Raw genomic sequence first — 24111 nt, 5'->3', positions numbered from 1 at the left:
CTAGTGAGTTAGTTGTGTTCTGTCAGAGCCTGAATAAGTATGCCACACTCTTCTAGAATACAATTGAAGGTCAGAAGTAAGTCCACCGTAAGACGGTGGAATGGCAAAATGTCTTAGTTCAGCAGGAAAAAGCAGCACCACCTCCCTGCCTATACTAGGCAGCACAGCCGTAGGCATACACACGGCCATGAAAATTAGAGGGGACATTCTAGATACAGCTTTAACTTATGTTAAAACAGTGTTCCTGTACAGAAAGCTGTTTCTTTTGTTGCAATGATTTGAAATTCCTGCAGCGAATTCAGAGCAGCACAACTGTAGTCCTCTTCCCTCGTGTGGGTCAGGAGCGGAATACAGGGAGGAACTGACAGAATTTCCAATCCTTCTGGGAACGTGCTGGACTTCATGGTGGTCAGCCTGCCCACATCATGCTTATTTGTGTCAGGACCTGCCACGGTGGTTAAAAAGGTTTAAATCCCACATTCTGCCTCTGACAGATCCTGGTCTTTTTGCAGCACGGACAAGTGCCACGCTGGATTCAAAGCATCAGCTGTTTTCTTGACCTTGTCACGTAAACACTGCTTTTAGCATTATGCTTTCAAAGAGCAGTCTCCCTCTAAGATCACTGCCAAGCCCACCTGTTTGTGAAACGGCTGCTCTTTCTCTTACCTTGTTCTCATCATGGGGACTTCAGGCAGAAAAATTCCTTAGGATTCTAGGTGGCAGCTGGAGGCCCTCCGATTGAGGGGGTGTTGGGACCCAAAGGCAAGCAGTCCCTGCCCTGGCTGGAGAGGCCCACAGCTCCCGCCTGCCCCGGTACCTCCTGCAGCACCTCTGAGGACACAGCGGCAGTGGCAGTGGCAGAGTGCCTGGGACCCCCAGAAAGGACTGTGGGGAGCACGTGAGCACTGCGGCCAGCAGGGCTGGCTGAATGGCCTGGGCCGGATGCAGGAGGACCCTGATGGGAGGCAAGTCAGTCCTACCGAAGCGCAGTGTGAGGCCTCTGAGACACGGCTGCATCTCCTGCAGCAAGGCTGCCTCAACAGCTGCACACATGCACAGGAAGCCCACAGCAATGCTGTGTGCCACAAGCCCCTCCCCAAGCCACTGACAGAGATCTTCCCCGTCTCTTGTTGGAGCCACCACAGCAGGGCTCCCAGGTACTTTTTTCCAAGTACATGACACGTTAGAAATGGATAAGTTCCAGTATCCAACCAGAGTCGTGATGAAATTCCTCTTACAAACTAACAATAAAAGCAAAAGCATTACCTGTACGCTACTGGAAATTCCAGTACTGCTTCCTCTGATCCACTGTAAAAGAAACCTCTTGGCCAAGTTTTGTTTGGCTGAGCGGTCAGTGCTACCGCGGGTGTGTTTCACCAGACAGAAGGGCAAGCAGATGTGGCTGACATCCGTGTGCATTGGTCCTGGCCAGCAAGACGGGATGAGAGTTTGGCCCTGAGCGCCATCACAGCCTCAACTCCATGCCGAAAGCTGTTGCTTTTGGTGCAGCAATTTGCAGTGCCTGCAGCGGAACTGCAAATTGCAGAAGCAGAGCAGAAGAGTCGTAGCAAAGCTGGTGGTGATGGGGTCATGTAGGCCACAGACTGCAGATGCGCATCTTTTTGTACCAAAATAAAGAAGGTCTTTGTGTTGGTGCTGAAGGAAGCCACCTCGAGTTAGGGACCTTAACTACGGCCAGCAGGGAAACAGGGCAGGGGAATGAATGTGTTTCTTCTAAGAGCTTGACTTTTTGTGCTGGCTCTTACAGCTTCACTTTGCCAGACACAGAGCAAGTACGCTTTGTATCTAGTTTTCACCCGGAACCTTTTTCTTGGTAGGCAACTTGTCTGCATTTTGCTTCTCTTGCTCTGATTGCCTATGTTTTCTTACAGCCATGGCTCGGGAGAACGTTGAGATATGAACTGCCAGGTAAGGTCTGGCTTGTGGCTGAAGGAAAGAATCAGTTTGTGCTGGTATCCGTCACTCCTGCCCACAAGCAGAAACAATGGAAAAGAGAGTCAGCTCATTGAGTAAGGAAGGAAGAAGAGGATGAGGAAGGCTACTCCATAGCAGGCTCATCACAAGAGCAGGAGGAAGAGGCAGAGGTTATAAATGAGCCAGTAGCAACCTAATGCCAGTCCCGACAGGAGCTGTGAGATACGCAGAAAAAATTTCAGCCATCGTCCAGGTGAACCCATTGTCACCTGGCTGCTCACATGCTGGGATGATGGGGCCAACAGCCTGGATTGAGTGGGCATGGAAGTCAGGCAGCTGGGTTGCCTCTCTAGGGAGGAGGTACTGTCCAAGCGGTTGCAAAACCGGGAAAATCTCTCCCACTCTGGATGTGACTCCTGCCAGCTGAGAAGGAAAGGTGTCCCTACAGGTAGGATGCTACATGTCAGCCAGGCAAGAGAAACAGCATGGAAAGAGGTATCCCCTATCTCCAGCAGTCCTGGAGGCAGTGCATAAGATTAGCCTGAACAACCACCACAAAATCCAGATAGCATCAACTGCACCCAATCCGTGTGGCAAAAAGTGGCACGGAATGCACCATCACCAAATGCCAGCTCACCGGTAGCAATGACCTGGAAGGATGGAGAAGAACAAATGGTGGATGGACTGGCTGGCCGACTTCAGCAAGATGAAGAAAGTCTCTCCTCCTCCCCATCAACCGGCATTTCAGCCGAGGAGAAGCTTTCCCAAGGGGTCCAGCAATTCAATGGGAATATACCCTTGTCTCCACCTGCATGGACAAGACTCTCTCCTACACTATATACGGTGGGTACACACACACCACATGCCACCCTGAGGTCCTGCTTGCGTGACAGTGGGGACACAGTGAAGCAGTGGGATAGAAATATGAATAAAAGAAGCAGTACTAGAAGGGCCCTGCCTCGAGTCAGGTGGAGGAAAGCGAAAATCAGACTAATTGGATTACATCGATTAGATGGTCTAGCATGTCAGAAGCACAGGAGCGTAATGCGATAGAGGACACTGGTGCACAGGATACTCCAATGCCACCAAGACAGAAAGGGGCAGAACCCACCTGAATTACTGGAGTGAAGGAGGGATCCCCGCAGCTAGCTGGAAAAGTCATAAAAGCCTCCAAAATTTGAGAAAATAATTAAGAAATAGTTGCAAAGCATCAGCAAGAAAAAGTACAGCCTCAGAGTATATATAAAAATAATTTATTAATTTTTTCTTAACATGGCAGAATTACGGATAGTAATATAGAGATTATGGGTGGATTGTGACAGGAGAAGGGGGAATGGTTTCAAACTGAGACAGGGGAGGTTTATGTTAGATATTAGGAGGAAGTTTTTCACCCAGAGGGTGGTGACACACTGGAACAGGCTGCCCCAGGGAGGTTGTGGATGCCCCATCCCTGGAGGCCTTCAAGACCAGGCTGGATGTGACTCTGGGCAGCCTGCTCTAGTGGTGGGCGACCCTGCACGTAGCAGGGGGGTTGAATCTAGATGATCTTTGTGGTCATTTTTGACCCAGGCCACTCTGTGGGTCTATGATTCTATGAAAATACTATTCGGTTACGCTCTCAATCATGTCAGAGAGTTCTTGAAGGAGTTCATCCACATCCTTCTCAGGCTCTGAATCCACTGCTTGTTCCAGATCTCCGCCTGAGAGCTCCAGCATGAGCTTCTCCAAGTCATCCTCTGCAGAGAAGGGCACTTTCCCGGCCGCGGTGGAGCACGGCTGCTGTGTCTTTGCCGCCGTTTGTGGAGAGGCTGAAGCGGAGCTCGAGTCCTCTGACTGTGCCACACGCTCTGCCCAGCATCCCAGAGGCGTGTCAGAGAGCTCCTGAAGGAGTTCGTCCACATCCGCCCCTGGCTCCAAATCCACCACGCCTTCCCGATCTCCTCCTGAGAGCTCCAGCATGAGCTTCTCCAAGTCATCCTCTGCAGAGAAGGGCGCTTTCCCGGCCGCGCTGGAGCACAGCTGCTGTGTCCTTGCTGTAACTTCAGGAGAGGCTGAAGCGGAGCTCGAGCCTTCTGACTGTGACACTGACTCTGCCCAGCATCCCAGATGCAGGCCAGGACTTGGGAGAACAAGGAAGAGAAAAATCAGTACCTGACATTTCTGGACTGGAGAAGCATTTTCTTCAGACCAGCTCTAAAATCTGTGGTTAACCTTCCCTACAACTCCTACCAATATGGGGGTTGTCATTCCTTAAACCTGGGGCTACCGTTAAGGTCCAGTCCAAAAGCAGGCACGATTTTCAGTGCGGGAATTGATCTGTGAAGACAGAGCAGTTGGGGCCTAGCAAGCATGGTCCAATTTTTGTAGCCAGAGGCACTTTGCCACCTTCATTAGTTTGACGGTAATAATGTTCGGAAGTCAACCTCCACAGATATGTGTTCACTACTTCCGTTCTCTTTCTCATGACGTGCTCAGCAGAGATCGATTGCCAGTCCAGGAGTCTGATCCATCCCTTCTCTTTGTTCTCCTAGCAGTGCTGTCATAGTCTCTGCTTCTTGAGGTGGCACTGAAAAGCATAGCTGGCCACTCCTTGTTTATCACTTTGCAAGGAACTGGAAGGACTTCACCTCATCTTCACTAAGGCGTTCAGAGAATCCATGAAGTCTCTGGAACACTGTACCAACTTGCAGCACGTTAACAATCTAAATGCACATTCCTACTAGCAGCTGGGACGTTATTTCTGATGACAAATTTCACTGACGGTCGTTGGCACCAATTATATCAAACCCCTCAGTTTTCCTAGGCATGGAAGCACTTACAGTTCATGAAAAACATTGCGACTAAGGAAAAAAACAAGTAATGGTCATCACCTGTCTGGGAGTGTGCCTGCTGCAGGTGTGGTCACCACTGTGTCCTCTGGCCGGGCTGGAGCAGCAGCCTAGGGGGAAACAAGACAGCACAAGTGATGCACAGGGAAACATTCCTGAGCAGCTTCTTCCTCCATGCCACCTCCCATCCCCTCTGGCACTGCTGAACCTTAATCCAAAGGCAGAGCCCCAGTGCTCCCAAAGAAAGTTCAGATTCCCTTCAAGGTTACTAAGGACCTCCAGTGTTTTAGAGAACACAGCACTAACTGACCAAATCCTTCACACCACAGAGAAATCCCAGAAGGGCGGAATCACAGAGTACTACGTGAACGCCGCCGTTCCTCTAATGAACAGTGGAAGGTTACTGCAGGAATCCTGCAGGCAGCTTGCGCCTACCAGGGACAGAGGAGGCCTGTAGATGTTTGAGTCTTCCACCGTTTCCCCAAGAGAAATGTCAAGCTTCCCTATCACTACGACTGGGGATCCACGACAGCTTCAGCCACGGTCCTTACCACAGCTGCACGTTTAGCTGGAGGCTCCTCCGTGCCATCAGCGGTGGCACTCACAGCACAGCGACCCATCTCAGCTGCCTTGCGCTTCCGTGCAGGTGCACAGACAGCTTCAGGAACAGATGTGCTGGATTCCACGTGTGTCATTTCTTCTTTTGCGGGTGCTTTAAGAGAAACAAACCAAATCTCGTTGTTCAGCAGCAGAAAGGAAGAACCCTGACTACCTCTCTTTCCTCCATGGGTTTATTTCCACATGTGCAATACTGAGAGAAAGGCTACAGTGTGCAATCCACACAGCATTTGAGCTCTTCTCAGCCATTCCACATTTCTTTCTTTCTTTCTTTATTTGCAAAGCAAATCTAACCTTAGCAATGAGATGTTTGATCCCCCGCTCTTTTGGACAGAAACGGGCCCTTACTGTAGGGAGTCGATACATGCTTTAGAAAGATACATGCTTGAGAAAGACTTTGTAGCCTTAAACTTGTTCATCCTCAGCACAAGCAGCAAACCCAGTGCAAACTCAATTTGCTGATAGGGGTAGCGTTTCCCCAGGGAGGTACTAAAGCAACTTCTTACCTCTTAGCTTTGGGATCCTGATCAATCTCCTCCGTGCTGGGGCAGGTGCAGGTGGTGCTGGAGGAGCTGGCACGCTTTCGTCCCTCTGTTGAATCTGCAGAGCTTTCTCCCTCCTGATTTCTTCCAGGGTTTTAATATGGATTTCTTCTAAAGGCTTGACTTTTTGCACTGGCTCTTCCAACTTCACTTGGCCAGCAACAGATGGAGTGAGGATGCTCTGTATCTTGTTTTCACCCAGAAGCCTTCTCTTGGTAGGCAACTCATCTGCATTTGGCTTCCCTTCTTCTGACTGCCTACGTTTTCTTAGAGGCTGGGCTTGGGAGAAAGCTGAGATGCAAACTGCCTGGGAAGGTCTTGTCTCTCTGCCTTGCTCTTCCGTGTCACACTGCCCTGCAGCCGGGAGCCGAGCTGGAGTTCCGCCTTGTCGATTCGCTTTCTCCTGGCGGATTTCCTCCAGTGTTTCCACGTGGATTTCTGCCATAGATTTAGCAGCCTTCTCTGGTGTCGCTGAGAAACAAGAAGCACCAAGATATAAAGAGAGTCCAACAATACTTCCAGTCTCCAAGATGTGTCACAATACTAAGGAGAACCACTCTGTGGTGTTCACAGAAATGCATCTGAGGACAGTGTCATTCTGCAAATCATTTTCCTCTCCTGAGCCGCTTGTTCCATTCTGAAGACCAGCCCCCTCCAGAGAGAGCTGCTACACAAAATCGCAAACCTATCCTGTTCCTTTCTGACTGCGTCTCTCCATTAGCATCTCAGACTCCTGCTCCTGGCAGTGGATCTGTTCTACCTGTGCCTAAGCACACTGCACCTTGGGAGGGTTCACAGAAGATGCACGAGTGGAAAAACACCACATCCCCAGACCAGATTTCTGATAACAGCCATCAGAAGAGTTTCAGCACTCCAGGAAAACAGAACCAGGTTGCTTTTTTTTTTTTTTTTTTTCTTTCCCACCCTTTCAAATCTATTTTTAGAGCTGTATGGAAGTGCTCTTAAATGAATGGAAGTAAGTCAGATAACATATAGAATGTCCAGTTACTGTCTGTCCGTGTGCTGGTCTGTGCGGAGGACAATCCTAGTCTCTCCTTCCCAGAGCTGGGGACTAGCACTCCAAAACTGAATGGAACAAAGGACACAGGCTGCATCAATGCCAACTTTGGGGTCGCATTTCAAAACAGAATGGCAGAGGGAACTTCAAATCCCAGGGCTTAAGAGCTCAAGCAACATGCCAAGAGAAGAATTGCGGGAAAGAAGAAGCACAAAGCCTAAGTAGAACATCTGTGCATCAAATTCCAATGCCCGCTGAGTACCTGGAGTATTCTTTGGTGCTTCATCAACCTCCAGCTTCTTATCCAGACTTTCAACAAGGCTGCGCTTCACCGCGATGCCACTCCCGTCAGCTTCAGACCAAGAGAAAACAAGGAATACTTGAAGAGCAGCTCTTTGGAGGACAATGTCAGAACAGCCCACCACAGTCTTCCAATTCCCAAGCATATTTTATTACATGTGCCCCTTAGCTGTTGGCTATTATTTTGCCATTTCCGCAGCCGACGCAGAACTGCAATTTTCCTCTCTCATACATCAGAAATGCCCTTCATGCCGTCATATTTGGATGAAGGCACCCCAACGCTACTTTACAAGAAGTTCTTACCTTCGGAGGCTTTCCGTTTTCTCCACATCTCACCACATCGATTCAATCGAATCTTAAAAAAACAAACAACAAAAAAGCACAGCCTGAGAATTGACCATGATATTAGGTTTCATTCTTGGAACCAAAGACAGAATCTAAGAGGTTACTAAGTGGACCAAAGAGCAGCAAGCATCCTCCTACTCAACCCCTCCCTCTTTAGCACTGAAGAAAAGCAAGAAAAACAAAGCAACAGACACCCAAGCATACCTTGCGAGATGCGGAGTGAGAAGGGGAATAAGAACCATCTCCCTGATTGGCCATGCCGGAGAAATTCCTAGAACAAGTTCAGGTTCTCAAGGATCTCTCCACAGGGACTGCTGCCACTCCTGGAAAAAGCCGCCTTCGCTCCTTCTTGGAATGGAAGCCTTCTCCTGGCTTGATCAGGGAAATAAAGTAACCCTAAAGAAAGTATCAAGAGGTGAAAAATAATGAGCAAGAAGCATTTTCCCTGCCTTCTTCTGGTGCTCGATTAGCTTCTCGAGGGGGGAAATGCCCTGACGTCAGCTGCGTACAGGAACTGTCGCAACGCTCAAGCAACCTTCGGTAGAACTTGGAAGCAAGAACTGGGAACACGCGTCCAACTCCCACAGCCAACAGTGCTCCCTCAGCAGAGGGCTGGCGCAGCCACGGGACAGGCACATCCACTGCCCTGCACAGCGCCTCTGTGGCGGTAGGGCGCATGCGTGTCACCAGAGCACACAGTGCTGTGCTTGGTGACGTCACAGAAGAGTCAGTGCCCCCAGCTGAGTGCCTGGCTTGCCACCACCGTTACTGGTGTGAGCTTTTATTAAGCGTATGCTGGATAAGGCAGAACATGCGAGCCATGGATCAGTAAAGAAAACGTTCCACACCACGGAAGCAACCATGCATGCTTTGAGACAGCCCGTTCAATAAAGATGAGCTCAGGTGGAGGCCAGTCCCAAATCACTGACGGCTGATTTTTAGGTAGCACCTGTTTATGATGGGATGGCTTTCCCTTAATCCATAACTCCTTCTTTCTTGTATTTGAACCGGGAGGACCTGCTCTCCTGTTGTCTCTGTCTTTTTCCTCCTTGGTGGCTGCCCAGGCTCAGGGAATGAATCCCTGCCAGAGGAAGGCTGCTGCTACAGCTGCTGTGCCGTGCCTGCTCTTGGGGAAGAGGGGCATTCTGGGAGAATACGCTCTCTTTCTTTCTTTCTTTCTTTCTTTCTTTCTTTCTTTCTTTCTGAAATCAGTGCTCTTACGGCATCTGAAAAGGAACCAAATACCCCTGGCCCCAATCATTTGGAAGGGTGCAGTGTGAGCTGGCACGGGCAGCGCAAGGACCTTTTCCCCATCCGGGCTTTTCTCCTGAAACACCTTCCAGCACCCATCCAGCAACCAATTCAACTCACCTGTTCAGCCCGCTCAGTCTAAGGTGCATCCAGCTCACGTCCACAGCACAGCGCTGCTTCTGACGTGACCTCGCAGCGTTATCTCTGCAAAGGAGGGCCCAGAGCTCAGTCTGCGAGTGCAGCACGCACGGCAGAGCACCAGGACTGGTAACAAGCTGTAGGCCAGGCCTTCCCATTCCAGCCAACGATTGTGACCCAAGCAACCGTATGCATCCCTTCCGTGCTTTCATCATAAACGGAGGAAAGACACGCCTACTCGGTCCCAGTTTGAAGAAAGAAACACAGAGAACACCCAAGCGTGTCATTTTAAGCTGACCAGAGGAGAAATGCAGGTGACCCCTGTGCAGCCAGGTCGGGTCACCCTCTCACTCTGGCACTGCACGATCAGACCTCAGTGAGGCCTTACCTACTCCCCCTTATTAAGCCACGTTGGTTTTTTGTGTTTTTTTTTTCTTTTTTCCTTTTTTTTCCAAGTACATGACGTGTTAGGTGTGGATAAGTTCCAGTATCCAACCAGAGTTGTGATGAAATTCCTCTTACAAACTAACAATAAAAGCAAAAGCGTTACCTGTATGCTACTGGAAATTCCAACTGTAAAAGAAACCTCTTGGCCCAGTTTTGTTTGTGTGAGTGGTTGGTGCTACCGCGGGTGTGTTTCACCAGACAGAAGGGCAAGCAGATGTGGCTGACATCCGTGTGCGTTGGTCCTGGCCAGCAAGACGGGATGAGAGCTTGGCCCTGAGCACCGTCACAGCCTGAACTCTATGCACCTGAAGCCTAGAGCACATCGCAACCTTTGAATGTGGAACAGAGGTGGAGTCCATGTGCTCAGCAAGTAAAGGCTCTCAGCTCTTTAGCAGTGTGCTGAGATTTGTCCCAGCTCTCAACTTCTACGCTGATCTTGCACCTTGAGGAGTGCGAGGATGTCACTGCACTTGGGTCAACTAACAAACTATTGTGGTGAAACCTAGTGAGTTAGTTGTGTTCTGTCAGAGCCTGAATAAGTATGCCACACTCTTCTAGAATACAATTGAAGGTCAGAAGTAAGTCCACCGTAAGACGGTGGAATGGCAAAATGTCTTAGTTCAGCAGGAAAAAGCAGCACCACCTCCCTGCCTATACTAGGCAGCACAGCCGTAGGCATACACACGGCCATGAAAATTAGAGGGGACATTCTAGATACAGCTTTAACTTATGTTAAAACAGTGTTCCTGTACAGAAAGCTGTTTCTTTTGTTGCAATGATTTGAAATTCCTGCAGCGAATTCAGAGCAGCACAACTGTAGTCCTCTTCCCTCGTGTGGGTCAGGAGCGGAATACAGGGAGGAACTGACAGAATTTCCAATCCTTCTGGGAACGTGCTGGACTTCATGGTGGTCAGCCTGCCCACATCATGCTTATTTGTGTCAGGACCTGCCACGGTGGTTAAAAAGGTTTAAATCCCACATTCTGCCTCTGACAGATCCTGGTCTTTTTGCAGCACGGACAAGTGCCACGCTGGATTCAAAGCATCAGCTGTTTTCTTGACCTTGTCACGTAAACACTGCTTTTAGCATTATGCTTTCAAAGAGCAGTCTCCCTCTAAGATCACTGCCAAGCCCACCTGTTTGTGAAACGGCTGCTCTTTCTCTTACCTTGTTCTCATCATGGGGACTTCAGGCAGAAAAATTCCTTAGGATTCTAGGTGGCAGCTGGAGGCCCTCCGATTGAGGGGGTGTTGGGACCCAAAGGCAAGCAGTCCCTGCCCTGGCTGGAGAGGCCCACAGCTCCCGCCTGCCCCGGTACCTCCTGCAGCACCTCTGAGGACACAGCGGCAGTGGCAGTGGCAGAGTGCCTGGGACCCCCAGAAAGGACTGTGGGGAGCACGTGAGCACTGCGGCCAGCAGGGCTGGCTGAATGGCCTGGGCCGGATGCAGGAGGACCCTGATGGGAGGCAAGTCAGTCCTACCGAAGCGCAGTGTGAGGCCTCTGAGACACGGCTGCATCTCCTGCAGCAAGGCTGCCTCAACAGCTGCACACATGCACAGGAAGCCCACAGCAATGCTCTGTGCCACAAGCCCCTCCCCAAGCCACTGACAGAGATCTTCCCCGTCTCTTGTTGGAGCCACCACAGCAGGGCTCCCAGGTACTTTTTTCCAAGTACATGACACGTTAGAAATGGATAAGTTCCAGTATCCAACCAGAGTCGTGATGAAATTCCTCTTACAAACTAACAATAAAAGCAAAAGCATTACCTGTACGCTACTGGAAATTCCAGTACTGCTTCCTCTGATCCACTGTAAAAGAAACCTCTTGGCCAAGTTTTGTTTGGCTGAGCGGTCAGTGCTACCGCGGGTGTGTTTCACCAGACAGAAGGGCAAGCAGATGTGGCTGACATCCGTGTGCATTGGTCCTGGCCAGCAAGACGGGATGAGAGTTTGGCCCTGAGCGCCATCACAGCCTCAACTCCATGCCGAAAGCTGTTGCTTTTGGTGCAGCAATTTGCAGTGCCTGCAGCGGAACTGCAAATTGCAGAAGCAGAGCAGAAGAGTCGTAGCAAAGCTGGTGGTGATGGGGTCATGTAGGCCACAGACTGCAGATGCGCATCTTTTTGTACCAAAATAAAGAAGGTCTTTGTGTTGGTGCTGAAGGAAGCCACCTCGAGTTAGGGACCTTAACTACGGCCAGCAGGGAAACAGGGCAGGGGAATGAATGTGTTTCTTCTAAGAGCTTGACTTTTTGTGCTGGCTCTTACAGCTTCACTTTGCCAGACACAGAGCAAGTACGCTTTGTATCTAGTTTTCACCCGGAACCTTTTTCTTGGTAGGCAACTTGTCTGCATTTTGCTTCTCTTGCTCTGATTGCCTATGTTTTCTTACAGCCATGGCTCGGGAGAACGTTGAGATATGAACTGCCAGGTAAGGTCTGGCTTGTGGCTGAAGGAAAGAATCAGTTTGTGCTGGTATCCGTCACTCCTGCCCACAAGCAGAAACAATGGAAAAGAGAGTCAGCTCATTGAGTAAGGAAGGAAGAAGAGGATGAGGAAGGCTACTCCATAGCAGGCTCATCACAAGAGCAGGAGGAAGAGGCAGAGGTTATAAATGAGCCAGTAGCAACCTAATGCCAGTCCCGACAGGAGCTGTGAGATACGCAGAAAAAAGTTCAGCCATCGTCCAGGTGAACCCATTGTCACCTGGCTGCTCACATGCTGGGATGATGGGGCCAACAGCCTGGATTGAGTGGGCATGGAAGTCAGGCAGCTGGGTTGCCTCTCTAGGGAGGAGGTACTGTCCAAGCGGTTGCAAAACCGGGAAAATCTCTCCCACTCTGGATGTGACTCCTGCCAGCTGAGAAGGAAAGGTGTCCCTACAGGTAGGATGCTACATGTCAGCCAGGCAAGAGAAACAGCATGGAAAGAGGTATCCCCTATCTCCAGCAGTCCTGGAGGCAGTGCATAAGATTAGCCTGAACAACCACCACAAAATCCAGATAGCATCAACTGCACCCAATCCGTGTGGCAAAAAGTGGCACGGAATGCACCATCACCAAATGCCAGCTCACCGGTAGCAATGACCTGGAAGGATGGAGAAGAACAAATGGTGGATGGACTGGCTGGCCGACTTCAGCAAGATGAAGAAAGTCTCTCCTCCTCCCCATCAACCGGCATTTCAGCCGAGGAGAAGCTTTCCCAAGGGGTCCAGCAATTCAATGGGAATATACCCTTGTCTCCACCTGCATGGACAAGACTCTCTCCTACACTATATACGGTGGGTACACACACACCACATGCCACCCTGAGGTCCTGCTTGCGTGACAGTGGGGACACAGTGAAGCAGTGGGATAGAAATATGAATAAAAGAAGCAGTACTAGAAGGGCCCTGCCTCGAGTCAGGTGGAGGAAAGCGAAAATCAGACTAATTGGATTACATCGATTAGATGGTCTAGCATGTCAGAAGCACAGGAGCGTAATGCGATAGAGGACACTGGTGCACAGGATACTCCAATGCCACCAAGACAGAAAGGGGCAGAACCCACCTGAATTACTGGAGTGAAGGAGGGATCCCCGCAGCTAGCTGGAAAAGTCATAAAAGCCTCCAAAATTTGAGAAAATAATTAAGAAATAGTTGCAAAGCATCAGCAAGAAAAAGTACAGCCTCAGAGTATATATAAAAATAATTTATTAATTTTTTCTTAACATGGCAGAATTACGGATAGTAATATAGAGATTATGGGTGGATTGTGACAGGAGAAGGGGGAATGGTTTCAAACTGAGACAGGGGAGGTTTATGTTAGATATTAGGAGGAAGTTTTTCACCCAGAGGGTGGTGACACACTGGAACAGGCTGCCCCAGGGAGGTTGTGGATGCCCCATCCCTGGAGGCCTTCAAGACCAGGCTGGATGTGACTCTGGGCAGCCTGCTCTAGTGGTGGGCGACCCTGCACGTAGCAGGGGGGTTGAATCTAGATGATCTTTGTGGTCATTTTTGACCCAGGCCACTCTGTGGGTCTATGATTCTATGAAAATACTATTCGGTTACGCTCTCAATCATGTCAGAGAGTTCTTGAAGGAGTTCATCCACATCCTTCTCGGGCTCTGAATCCACTGCTTGTTCCAGATCTCCGCCTGAGAGCTCCAGCATGAGCTTCTCCAAGTCATCCTCTGCAGAGAAGGGCACTTTCCCTGCCCCGGTGGAGCACGGCTGCTGTGTCTTTGCCGCCGTTTGTGGAGAGGCTGAAGCGGAGCTCGAGTCCTCTGACTGTGCCACACGCTCTGCCCAGCATCCCAGAGGCGTGTCAGAGAGCTCCTGAAGGAGTTCGTCCACATCCGCCCCTGGCTCCAAATCCACCACGCCTTCCCGATCTCCTCCTGAGAGCTCCAGCATGAGCTTCTCCAAGTCATCCTCTGCAGAGAAGGGCGCTTTCCCGGCCGCGCTGGAGCACAGCTGCTGTGTCCTTGCTGTAACTTCAGGAGAGGCTGAAGCGGAGCTCGAGCCTTCTGACTGTGACACTGACTCTGCCCAGCATCCCAGATGCAGGCCAGGACTTGGGAGAACAAGGAAGAGAAAAATCAGTACCTGACATTTCTGGACTGGAGAAGCATTTTCTTCAGACCAGCTCTAAAATCTGTGGTTAACCTTCCCTACAACTCCTACCAATATGGGGGTTGTCATTCCTTAAACCTGGGGCTACCGTTAAGGTCCAGTCCAAAAGCAGGCACGATTTTCAGTGCGGGAATTGATCTGTGAAGACAGAGCAGTTGGGGCCTAGCGAGCATGGTCCAATTTTTGTAGCCAGAGGCACTTTGCCACCTTCATTAGTTTGACGGTAATAATGTTCGGAAGTCAACCTCCACAGATATGTGTTCACTACTTCCGTTCTCTTTCTCATGACGTGCTCAGCAGAGATCGATTGCCAGTCCAGGAGTCTGATCCATCCCTTCTCTTTGTTCTCCTAGCAGTGCTGTCATAGTCTCTGCTTCTTGAGGTGGCACTGAAAAGCATAGCTGGCCACTCCTTGTTTATCACTTTGCAAGGAACTGGAAGGACTTCACCTCATCTTCACTAAGGCGTTCAGAGAATCCATGAGGTCTCTGGAACACTGTACCAACTTGCAGCACGTTAACAATCTAAATGCACATTCCTGCTAGCAGCTGGGACGTTATTTCTGATGACAAATTTCACTGACGGTCGTTGGCACCAATTATATCAAACCCCTCAGTTTTCCTAGGCATGGAAGCACTTACAGTTCATGAAAAACATTGCGACTAAGGGAAAAAACAAGTAGTGGTCATCACCTGTCTGGAAGTGTGCCTGCTGCAGGTGTGGTCACCACTGTGTCCTCTGGCCGGGCTGGAGCAGCAGCCTAGGGGGAAACAAGACAGCACAAGTGATGCACAGGGAAACATTCCTGAGCAGCTTCTTCCTCCATGCCACCTCCCATCCCCTCTGGCACTGCTGAACCTCAATCGAAAGGCAGAGCCCCAGTGCTCCCAAAGAAAGTTCAGATTCCCTTCAAGGTTACTAAGGACCTCCAGGGTTTAGAGAACACAGCACTAACTGACCAAATCCTTCACACCACAGAGAAATCCCAGAAGGGCGGAATCACAGAGTACTACGTGAACGCCGCCGTTCCTCTAATGAACAGTGGAAGGTTACTGCAGGAATCCTGCAGGCAGCTCGCGCCTACCAGGGACAGAGGAGGCCTGTAGATGTTTGAGTCTTCCACCGTTTCCCCAAGAGAAATGTCAAGCTTCCCTATCACTACGACTGGGGATCCACGACAGCTTCAGCCACGGTCCTTACCACAGCTGCACGTTTAGCTGGAGGCTCCTCCGTGCCAGCAGCGGTGGCACTCACAGCACAGCGACCCATCTCAGCTGCCTTGCGCTTCCGTGCAGGTGCACAGACAGCTTCAGGAACAGATGTGCTGGATTCCACGTGTGTCATTTCTTCTTTTGCGGGTGCTTTAAGAGAAACAAACCAGATCTCGTTGTTCAGCAGCAGAAAGGAAGAACCCTGACTACCTCTCTTTCCTCCATGGGTTTATTTCCACATGTGCAATACTGAGAGAAAGGCTACAGTGTGCAATCCACACAGCATTTGAGCTCTTCTCAGCCATTCCACATTTCTTTCTTTCTTTCTTTATTTGCAAAGCAAATCTAACCTTAGCAATGAGATGTTTGATCCCCCGCTCTTTTGGACAGAAACGGGCCCTTACTGTAGGGAGTCGATACATGCTTTAGAAAGATACATGCTTGAGAAAGACTTTGTAGCCTTAAACTTGTTCATCCTCAGCACAAGCAGCAAACCCAGTGCAAACTCAATTTGCTGATAGGGGTAGCGTTTCCCCAGGGAGGTACTAAAGCAACTTCTTACCTCTTAGCTTTGGGATCCTGATCAATCTCCTCCGTGCTGGGGCAGGTGCAGGTGGTGCTGGAGGAGCTGGCACGCTTTCGTCCCTCTGTTGAATCTGCAGAGCTTTCTCCCTCCTGATTTCTTCCAGGGTTTTAATATGGATTTCTTCTAAAGGCTTGACTTTTTGCACTGGCTCTTCCAACTTCACTTGGCCAGCAACAGATGGAGTGAGGATGCTCTGTATCTTGTTTTCACCCAGAAGCCTTCTCTTGGTAGGCAACTCATCTGCATTTGGCTTCCCTTCTTCTGACTGCCTACGTTTTCTTAGAGGCTGGGCTTGGGAGAAAGCTGAGATGCAAACTGCCTGGGAAGGTCTTGTCTCTCTGCCTTGCTCTTCCGTGTCACACTGCCCTGCAGCCGGGAGCCGAGCTGGAGTTCCGCCTTGTCGATTCGCTTTCTCCTGGCGGATTTCCTCCAGTGTTTCCACGTGGATTTCTGCCATAGATTTAGCAGCCTTCTCTGGTGTCGCTGAGAAACAAGAAGCACCAAGATATAAAGAGAGTCCAACAATACTTCCAGTCTCCAAGATGTGTCACAATACTAAGGAGAACCACTCTGTGGTGTTCACAGAAATGCATCTGAGGACAGTGTCATTCTGCAAATCATTTTCCTCTCCTGAGCCGCTTGTTCCATTCTGAAGACCAGCCCCCTCCAGAGAGAGCTGCTACACAAAATCGCAAACCTATCCTGTTCCTTTCTGACTGCGTCTCTCCATTAGCATCTCAGACTCCTGCTCCTGGCAGTGGATCTGTTCTACCTGTGCCTAAGCACACTGCACCTTGGGAGGGTTCACAGAAGATGCACGAGTGGAAAAACACCACATCCCCAGACCAGATTTCTGATAACAGCCATCAGAAGAGTTTCAGCACTCCAGGAAAACAGAACCAGGTTGCTTTTTTTTTTTTTTTTTTTCTTTCCCACCCTTTCAAATCTATTTTTAGAGCTGTATGGAAGTGCTCTTAAATGAATGGAAGTAAGTCAGATAACATATAGAATGTCCAGTTACTGTCTGTCCGTGTGCTGGTCTGTGCGGAGGACAATCCTAGTCTCTCCTTCCCAGAGCTGGGGACTAGCACTCCAAAACTGAATGGAACAAAGGACACAGGCTGCATCAATGCCAACTTTGGGGTCGCATTTCAAAACAGAATGGCAGAGGGAACTTCAAATCCCAGGGCTTAAGAGCTCAAGCAACATGCCAAGAGAAGAATTGCGGGAAAGAAGAAGCACAAAGCCTAAGTAGAACATCTGTGCATCAAATTCCAATGCCCGCTGAGTACCTGGAGTATTCTTTGGTGCTTCATCAACCTCCAGCTTCTTATCCAGACTTTCAACAAGGCTGCGCTTCACCGCGATGCCACTCCCGTCAGCTTCAGACCAAGAGAAAACAAGGAATACTTGAAGAGCAGCTCTTTGGAGGACAATGTCAGAACAGCCCACCACAGTCTTCCAATTCCCAAGCATATTTTATTACATGTGCCCCTTAGCTGTTGGCTATTATTTTGCCATTTCCGCAGCCGACGCAGAACTGCAATTTTCCTCTCTCATACATCAGAAATGCCCTTCATGCCGTCATATTTGGATGAAGGCACCCCAACGCTACTTTACAAGAAGTTCTTACCTTCGGAGGCTTTCCGTTTTCTCCACATCTCACCACATCGATTCAATCGAATCTTAAAAAAACAAACAACAAAAAAGCACAGCCTGAGAATTGACCATGATATTAGGTTTCATTCTTGGAACCAAAGACAGAATCTAAGAGGTTACTAAGTGGACCAAAGAGCAGCAAGCATCCTCCTACTCAACCCCTCCCTCTTTAGCACTGAAGAAAAGCAAGAAAAACAAAGCAACAGACACCCAAGCATACCTTGCGAGATGCGGAGTGAGAAGGGGAATAAGAACCATCTCCCTGATTGGCCATGCCGGAGAAATTCCTAGAACAAGTTCAGGTTCTCAAGGATCTCTCCACAGGGACTGCTGCCACTCCTGGAAAAAGCCGCCTTCGCTCCTTCTTGGAATGGAAGCCTTCTCCTGGCTTGATCAGGGAAATAAAGTAACCCTAAAGAAAGTATCAAGAGGTGAAAAATAATGAGCAAGAAGCATTTTCCCTGCCTTCTTCTGGTGCTTGATTAGCTTCTCGAGGGGGGAAATGCCCTGACGTCAGCTGCGTACAGGAACTGTCGCAACGCTCAAGCAACCTTCAGTAGAACTTGGAAGCAAGAACTGGGAACACGCGTCCAACTCCCACAGCCAACAGTGCTCCCTCAGCAGAGGGCTGGCGCAGCCACGGGACAGGCACATCCACTGCCCTGCACAGCGCCTCTGTGGCGGTAGGGCGCATGCGTGTCACCAGAGCACACAGTGCTGTGCTTGGTGACGTCACAGAAGAGTCAGTGCCCCCAGCTGAGTGCCTGGCTTGCCACCACCGTTACTGGTGTGAGCTTTTATTAAGCGTATGCTGGATAAGGCAGAACATGCGAGCCATGGATCAGTAAAGAAAACGTTCCACACCACGGAAGCAACCATGCATGCTTTGAGACAGCCCGTTCAATAAAGATGAGCTCAGGTGGAGGCCAGTCCCAAATCACTGACGGTTGATTTTTAGGTAGCACCTGTTTATGATGGGATGGCTTTCCCTTAATCCATAACTCCTTCTTTCTTGTATTTGAACCGGGAGGACCTGCTCTCCTGTTGTCTCTGTCTTTTTCCTCCTTGGTGGCTGCCCAGGCTCAGGGAATGAATCCCTGCCAGAGGAAGGCTGCTGCTACAGCTGCTGTGCCGTGCCTGCTCTTGGGGAAGAGGGGCATTCTGGGAGAATACGCTCTCTTTCTTTCTTTCTTTCTTTCTTTCTTTCTTTCTGAAATCAGTGCTCTTACGGCATCTGAAAAGGAACCAAATACCCCTGGCCCCAATCATTTGGAAGGGTGCAGTGTGAGCTGGCACGGGCAGCGCAAGGACCTTTTCCCCATCCGGGCTTTTCTCCTGAAACACCTTCCAGCACCCATCCAGCAACCAATTCAACTCACCTGTTCAGCCCGCTCAGTCTAAGGTGCATCCAGCTCACGTCCACAGCACAGCGCTGCTTCTGACGTGACCTCGCAGCGTTATCTCTGCAAAGGAAGGCCCAGAGCTCAGTCTGCGAGTGCAGCACGCACGGCAGAGCACCAGGACTGGTAACAAGCTGTAGGCCAGGCCTTCCCATTCCAGCCAACGATTGTGACCCAAGCAACCGTATGCATCCCTTCCGTGCTTTCATCATAAACGGAGGAAAGACACGCCTACTCGGTCCCAGTTTGAAGAAAGAAACACAGAGAACACCCAAGCGTGTCATTTTAAGCTGACCAGAGGAGAAATGCAGGTGACCCCTGTGCAGCCAGGTCGGGTCACCCTCTCACTCTGGCACTGCACGATCAGACCCCAGTGAGGCCTTACCTACTCCCCCTTATTAAGCCACGTTGGTTTTTTGTGGTTTTTTTTCTTTTTTCCTTTTTTTTCCAAGTACATGACGTGTTAGGTGTGGATAAGTTCCAGTATCCAACCAGAGTTGTGATGAAATTCCTCTTACAAACTAACAATAAAAACAAATCTGCTGAGAGTACTAAACTGGGAGGAGCTGCTGACTCTTGTGTCAAGAGTGGAAAAGCCCTGCTGAGAGATCTGGACAAATTAGAGAGCTGGGCAGTCTCCAGCCACATGAAGTTTAACAAGAGCAAGAGCTGGATTCGGCACTGGGGAAAGGGAACCCTGGATACACACATAGCGCTGCACGATCAGACCCCAGTGAGGCCTTACCTCCTTGCTGCCTCCAGCTGGGACGTGCACAGGAGTTGGGAGGATTTCAGCTTTGGGAAAATCCGCAAGCTTTTAGCTAAGTCAGTCCTGTGGCTCTTCTGAGGACGGACACCTGCTTCTCGGGAAGCCAACTGGGCAAAGGCAGAAGAGTTGGTGCTCTGTCTGCCTGCTGGTAACGCCCACAAGATCTCAGTGAGATTTCCTGAGTGTGGTCTACCTGAGAATATTTCAAGAATAAATTGCATCAAAGTAACTTTTTTTCCATTTCCCAATTTTCTTTACTTGTCTGCTTTCAGAATAAGCAATATCCACAGCCTCTAAACTCATAGTGATCCAGAGCTATGCCTGATGAAATCTGAATATGTAGTAATAGCCTTTTTTTTTTTTTTTTTTCTTTTCCAGAGAGTTTAGGGCAGTCTTCATCCCAGCCCCTCCCATCTGCCATTCTTCTCATCACTCACCTGGGACTTTCATTGCTCCTCCTATACTCTCAGCTTTTCCCACACAAGGCTAGCACTGGATGTTTCTGCACTGGGGAAGCATTCTACCGTTTTGTGTGGTGATGGAGATGGGAATGAGTGGTGGGTTAAAAACTATAAGAAAACAGAGATGATTCAAGGAAACACTGGAGAAGGAAAACTCTGCCATGGAAGTCAGTTAAAAATAAAAAATCTCACTTCCACTGCTCCAAAGATGTAGCAGTCCCACGGCAACTTTCACCAGGCAGCTTGAGCGTGTGACACCCTCATGACGTCTGGAAAGCCCTTCTCAGAGATGCTCCGCGGGCCTGGCAGGACACCTGGAGCCATCGCCGCAGAGCTGGGAGCTCCAGAGAGCTGGACCATGGCCTGCAGGGAGGGATGTAGCCAAAAGGCAGCATCCAGCCTTGAGGGCAAGAGTGAGCTGCCCACAGCATGAGCTCTGGGGACTCGATGCAAGACTGGGTCGAGCCCAAAGGCTTATAGTAGATGGGGTTACACCAAGCTGGCAGCCAGTCACCAGCGGGGTTCCCGAGAGGGGAACTTTAGGGCCAGTTCTCTTTGATGTCTTCAGAAACAACTCGGATGTAGGACTAGAAGGAGCTTTGAGCAAATCTGCTGAGAATACTAAACTGGGAGGAGCTGCTGACTCTTGTGTCAAGAGTGGAAAAGCCCTGCTGAGAGATCTGGACAAATTAGAGAGCTGGGCAGTCTCCAGCCACATGAAGTTTAACAAGAGCAAGAGCTGGATTTGGCACTGGGGAAAGAGAACCCTGGATATACCCATAGGACTGCATGATCAGACCCCAGTGAGGCCTTACCTTCTTGCTGCCTCCAGCTGGGAAATGCTCAGGAGTTGGAAGGATTTCAGCTTGGGGAAAATCAGCAAGCTTTTAGCTAAGTCAGTCCTGTGGCTCTTCCGAGGACAGACACCTGCTTCAGCCACTGGGGCTGTACTTCTTGCAGTTTTTGTGGCTTCCTGCTGCTGTCCTTCTTGCAGGTCAGCAGGCTGTGTTCCCACTGGCACTCTATTCAATGCAAAGTACTGGAACCCTTCCTCTAAGTGAAGAGCAGCGGGGGCACAGCTCCAGATGGCACGGGAACATTGGAGGCAGAGGGGCGGCAGCCTCCCATGCTGCCTTCCAGGTGTACAGCCATGTGTGACGCAGCCCAGATCGATGCACCTGAAGTTTGGAAGAAGAAAAAGGGAGTGGGGGCATTCCAGTTTTTAGTTACATAACATATTCATTGCCTTCTAGTGAAATGTTGCATTGTACAGACTGTTAGGGCACATCCACCTAATCCAGAGGGGCTGGGTGTGTTGTGATTCTAAGCGCTTCAAAATTTACAGAGGAAGTTCTAGATCAGTTGCAGCACACCTTCCCAGGGCAACAGCAAAGGTCCCTTGAGCAGGAGAGCTGTCAGTGAAGCTGAGCAGTCTGTTTGGGAACAGTCTGTCACTTTGTGCCCAGTTCTTTAGATTGTGTGGGAGAATGTGAAGCTTTTATTTTCCTGTTCGTGCTGTAGTGAATTTACGGAACATTTCTGTTGTCTAAATATTCTATATAATGTCGTCGTTTGATGAAAGCACTGATTATTGCCTCACTGTTGCAATGATTTGAAATTCCTTCAGCGATTCTTCTGAGGAATGCAAAATTAAAGGGGCTCCTGACCTGGGAAACACAAGAGACGGGAGAAGCTAAGACTTACTAATGAAAGCACAGAAAGCTAGAAAACAAGATCCCAAGACCTGCATTCCTAACACTGACCTGCGGTACGATGTTGGGAAAGTCATGTAAGCCTCGTTTTATTAGGAAGAAAGGTACTGTCAGGCATCAACTGTTTTTAAAGCTGCTTTGAAACTGCCAACAACCGGACGTTGAGTACTTATTCCTGTTTCTCACAAGGACAAATTCCAAATACTATCAAGCAGCGTACTTCTTCCTACTGTCAGCACAGCAAAGACTTACTGTACATTACTTGATACTTGTGCGGAACGTAGAGTTGCTTGAGGGGACCACAGCACCACATTTTCCTGTGCAAGACATTGTAAAACTGTTGCATGGTTGCACTAAACGTGAAAATTAAAGTGAATGTGTTATTCGTTAACAGGTTTGTGCTCTACGAACAAACCAAAAACTGAGCAACTTACTAAACTCAGGAACCAGAAGCAAGGATCCCAACTGCTGCACTTCCTTCTGTAGTGCTGAGATACCCAGCAGAAATGCCTTTCTGTGAAGTGATGGAACGGACGGCCTCCAGAGGGCCTCCCAGCTTCCGGACTCTCCAATTCCACGTGGTGCTCTGCACTTCCCAGACGTGAGCAAAAACAACCGCTGTCCTCCCAGGCACAGCGCCCTGGCCATCATGAGGCAGCTGCTCTCAGGATTTTCTACAACAGAAAAACAGGACTTAAATTGGAACAGTCAGCAATGTTTACTGTACTGAAGAGAGAGGATATAGCTACGAAGTAGCAGTTTATTTGCTCAGAAGGGCAAGTAGCCGTGTACTCAGAGGACATATGTGGCAAGTAGCAGTGTACTTAAATGGATGTATTTGGAAGGGGAAGCAACAGCAGAAGTGCAACAACTCTCACTTCTGTTAAACGCTGCTGCAGCGCTGAAGAAAACGTAGTGACTTGATCTCTCATCATTGCAAGCAGGGCACTGAAGGGAAAAAAAAAGTGACACAACTCACTCTGTTTCTTGGCAGAATACAAAGGACGAGGAAATTAGCCTTGCTACAGTGATAGATACTGCTGTACAGGGTAACACTAAATGCCACCACCACCAAGAACTGGAGCATTTGTTGGCTGTTACGTGTACGAAGCACCGCCCACCTACAAGATCTCTAAGCCATAAGTGAGCTCACTTACAGGCAAGGCATTAAATAAAAGAACAGCCTACTACTTAAGATCTCTACCATAACATTGGACTTAACAGTCACTCATTTAAGTCAGCAGGCCATCAGATTGGTCAGGCAAGGCTTTCCCTTTGTGAAGCCATCCTAGCTGTCTTGGATCACCCGCTCGTTCCTCGTGTGCTTTAACACATCTTCCAGGAGGACCTGATCCGTGACTGATCTTCCAAGGCACAGAGCTAAGGCTCGGCAGTCTGTCGCTCCTCAGCTTCTCCTTCCTCCCTTTCTTGTAAATGGGAGGGATGTTTTCACCTTTCCGGTCCCCGGGAACTTTGCTTGACAGCCACAACTTCTCCAATATGATGGAGAGCGGCTCAGCAACCACATCAGCCAGCTCCCCTAAGACCTTGGAATGCACATCATCTGGCCCCACGGACTTGTACACATTCAGTCTCACGAGGTAGTCCTTCTCTTGTTCTGCCCTTACAGTGGGGGTAGTTTGCTCCCACAGCTCCCACCCGGAGGTTTACGTTCAGGGATCTGAGAATCCTGGCTGCCAGCGATGACTGAAGGCAAAGAATACACTGAGTACCTCAGCCTTCTCCATAGCTGCTACAGCCCACTTTCCTCTCTCATTTAGCAGAGGAGGTATGCTTTCTTTTGCCTGTCTCTTCTGACCTGCGTACCTGTAGATTCCCCTCTTGTTGTCTTCCACATCCCTCGCCAAGTTCAGTTCCATCTGTGCCTTGGCTTTCCTAATCCCATCCACGCAAGTCTGGACAGCACCTCTGTATTCTCCCCAGGTGACGTGCCCTTGCTTCCACTGTCTGTACTTGCCCTTCTTTTCCCTCCGTTGGACCAGCAGGCCCTTGCCAAGCCACGCCGCTTTCCTACCTCCCCTGCCTGCTTTCTTATTCTGAGGGATGGAAAGCTCTTGCTCTCAGAAAGGCATCTTGAAAGAGTAGACAGCTTTGCTCCCCTACCTTGCCTCTAAGGACTTCTCCAGGAGTCTCCAAGATTGCTCACAGGTCACCGTGCTGTCTTGACAGCAGATATTCAGGTGATTGAAATCCCCCATCAGGATGAGAGCCCGCGAGCATGAAGGTTCAAGCAGCTGATGCAGGAAGGCCCCATC

At 49.6% G+C, this 24111-nt stretch overlaps 2 protein-coding genes across 5 annotated transcripts; both read right to left on the bottom strand.

Moving 5' to 3' along the window:
* Nucleotides 1-3204: 3204 nt before the first annotated feature.
* LOC121111437 (zinc finger CCCH domain-containing protein 11A-like) lies at nucleotides 3205-9044 on the bottom strand. 2 transcript variants are annotated; one of them, XM_040705292.2, is made up of 8 exons: nucleotides 8958-9044; nucleotides 7791-7982; nucleotides 7545-7596; nucleotides 7204-7293; nucleotides 5888-6394; nucleotides 5315-5475; nucleotides 4806-4873; nucleotides 3205-4054 (listed from the first exon to the last, which is right to left on the bottom strand). In XM_040705292.2, the coding sequence occupies exons 2-8, from the start codon at nucleotides 7842-7844 to the stop codon at nucleotides 3538-3540; spliced, it is 1449 nt and encodes a 482-aa protein (XP_040561226.1). In that variant the 5' UTR covers nucleotides 7845-7982; nucleotides 8958-9044; the 3' UTR covers nucleotides 3205-3537. The 2 variants fall into 2 exon arrangements, with proteins under 2 accessions (XP_040561226.1, XP_040561227.1); XM_040705293.2 differs by lacking the exon at nucleotides 8958-9044 and adding an exon at nucleotides 8096-8468.
* Nucleotides 9045-15180: 6136 nt separating this feature from the next.
* Nucleotides 15181-19870, bottom strand: LOC121111374 (zinc finger CCCH domain-containing protein 11A-like). 3 transcript variants are annotated; one of them, XM_040705287.2, is made up of 6 exons: nucleotides 18873-19870; nucleotides 17714-17905; nucleotides 17468-17519; nucleotides 17127-17216; nucleotides 15811-16317; nucleotides 15181-15398 (listed from the first exon to the last, which is right to left on the bottom strand). In XM_040705287.2, exons 2-6 carry the CDS (start codon nucleotides 17765-17767, stop codon nucleotides 15196-15198), a joined length of 906 nt encoding a protein of 301 aa, XP_040561221.1. In that variant the 5' UTR covers nucleotides 17768-17905; nucleotides 18873-19870; the 3' UTR covers nucleotides 15181-15195. The 3 variants fall into 3 exon arrangements, with proteins under 3 accessions (XP_040561221.1, XP_040561223.1, XP_040561222.1); XM_040705289.2 differs by lacking the exon at nucleotides 18873-19870 and adding an exon at nucleotides 18019-18689; XM_040705288.1 differs by lacking the exon at nucleotides 18873-19870 and having other exon boundaries at nucleotides 17714-17955.
* Between the last annotated feature and the right edge of the window lie 4241 nt (nucleotides 19871-24111).

This window comes from Gallus gallus, chromosome 8 (assembly GCF_016699485.2).
Source record: "Gallus gallus isolate bGalGal1 chromosome 8, bGalGal1.mat.broiler.GRCg7b, whole genome shotgun sequence".
Taxonomy (NCBI): Eukaryota; Metazoa; Chordata; class Aves; order Galliformes; family Phasianidae; genus Gallus; species Gallus gallus.
The sequence above is the reverse complement of the archived record's forward strand: the minus strand, read 5'-3'. Positions and strand labels throughout refer to the sequence as shown.

Coding starts and splice junctions, on each gene's coding strand:
- LOC121111374 (XM_040705287.2), bottom strand. CDS start 17,767: ATGGCCAATCAGGGAGATGGTTCTTATTCCCCTTCTCACTCCGCATCT. Junction 16,318..17,126: donor AGCACCAAAGAATACTCCAG/GTACTCAGCGGG, acceptor CTTGTTTCTCAG/CGACACCAGAGAAGGCTGCT. Junction 15,399..15,810: donor CAGGATCCCAAAGCTAAGAG/GTAAGAAGTTGC, acceptor TTTCTCTTAAAG/CACCCGCAAAAGAAGAAATG.
- LOC121111437 (XM_040705292.2), bottom strand. CDS start 7,844: ATGGCCAATCAGGGAGATGGTTCTTATTCCCCTTCTCACTCCGCATCT. Junction 6,395..7,203: donor AGCACCAAAGAATACTCCAG/GTACTCAGCGGG, acceptor CTTGTTTCTCAG/CGACACCAGAGAAGGCTGCT. Junction 5,476..5,887: donor CAGGATCCCAAAGCTAAGAG/GTAAGAAGTTGC, acceptor TTTCTCTTAAAG/CACCCGCAAAAGAAGAAATG.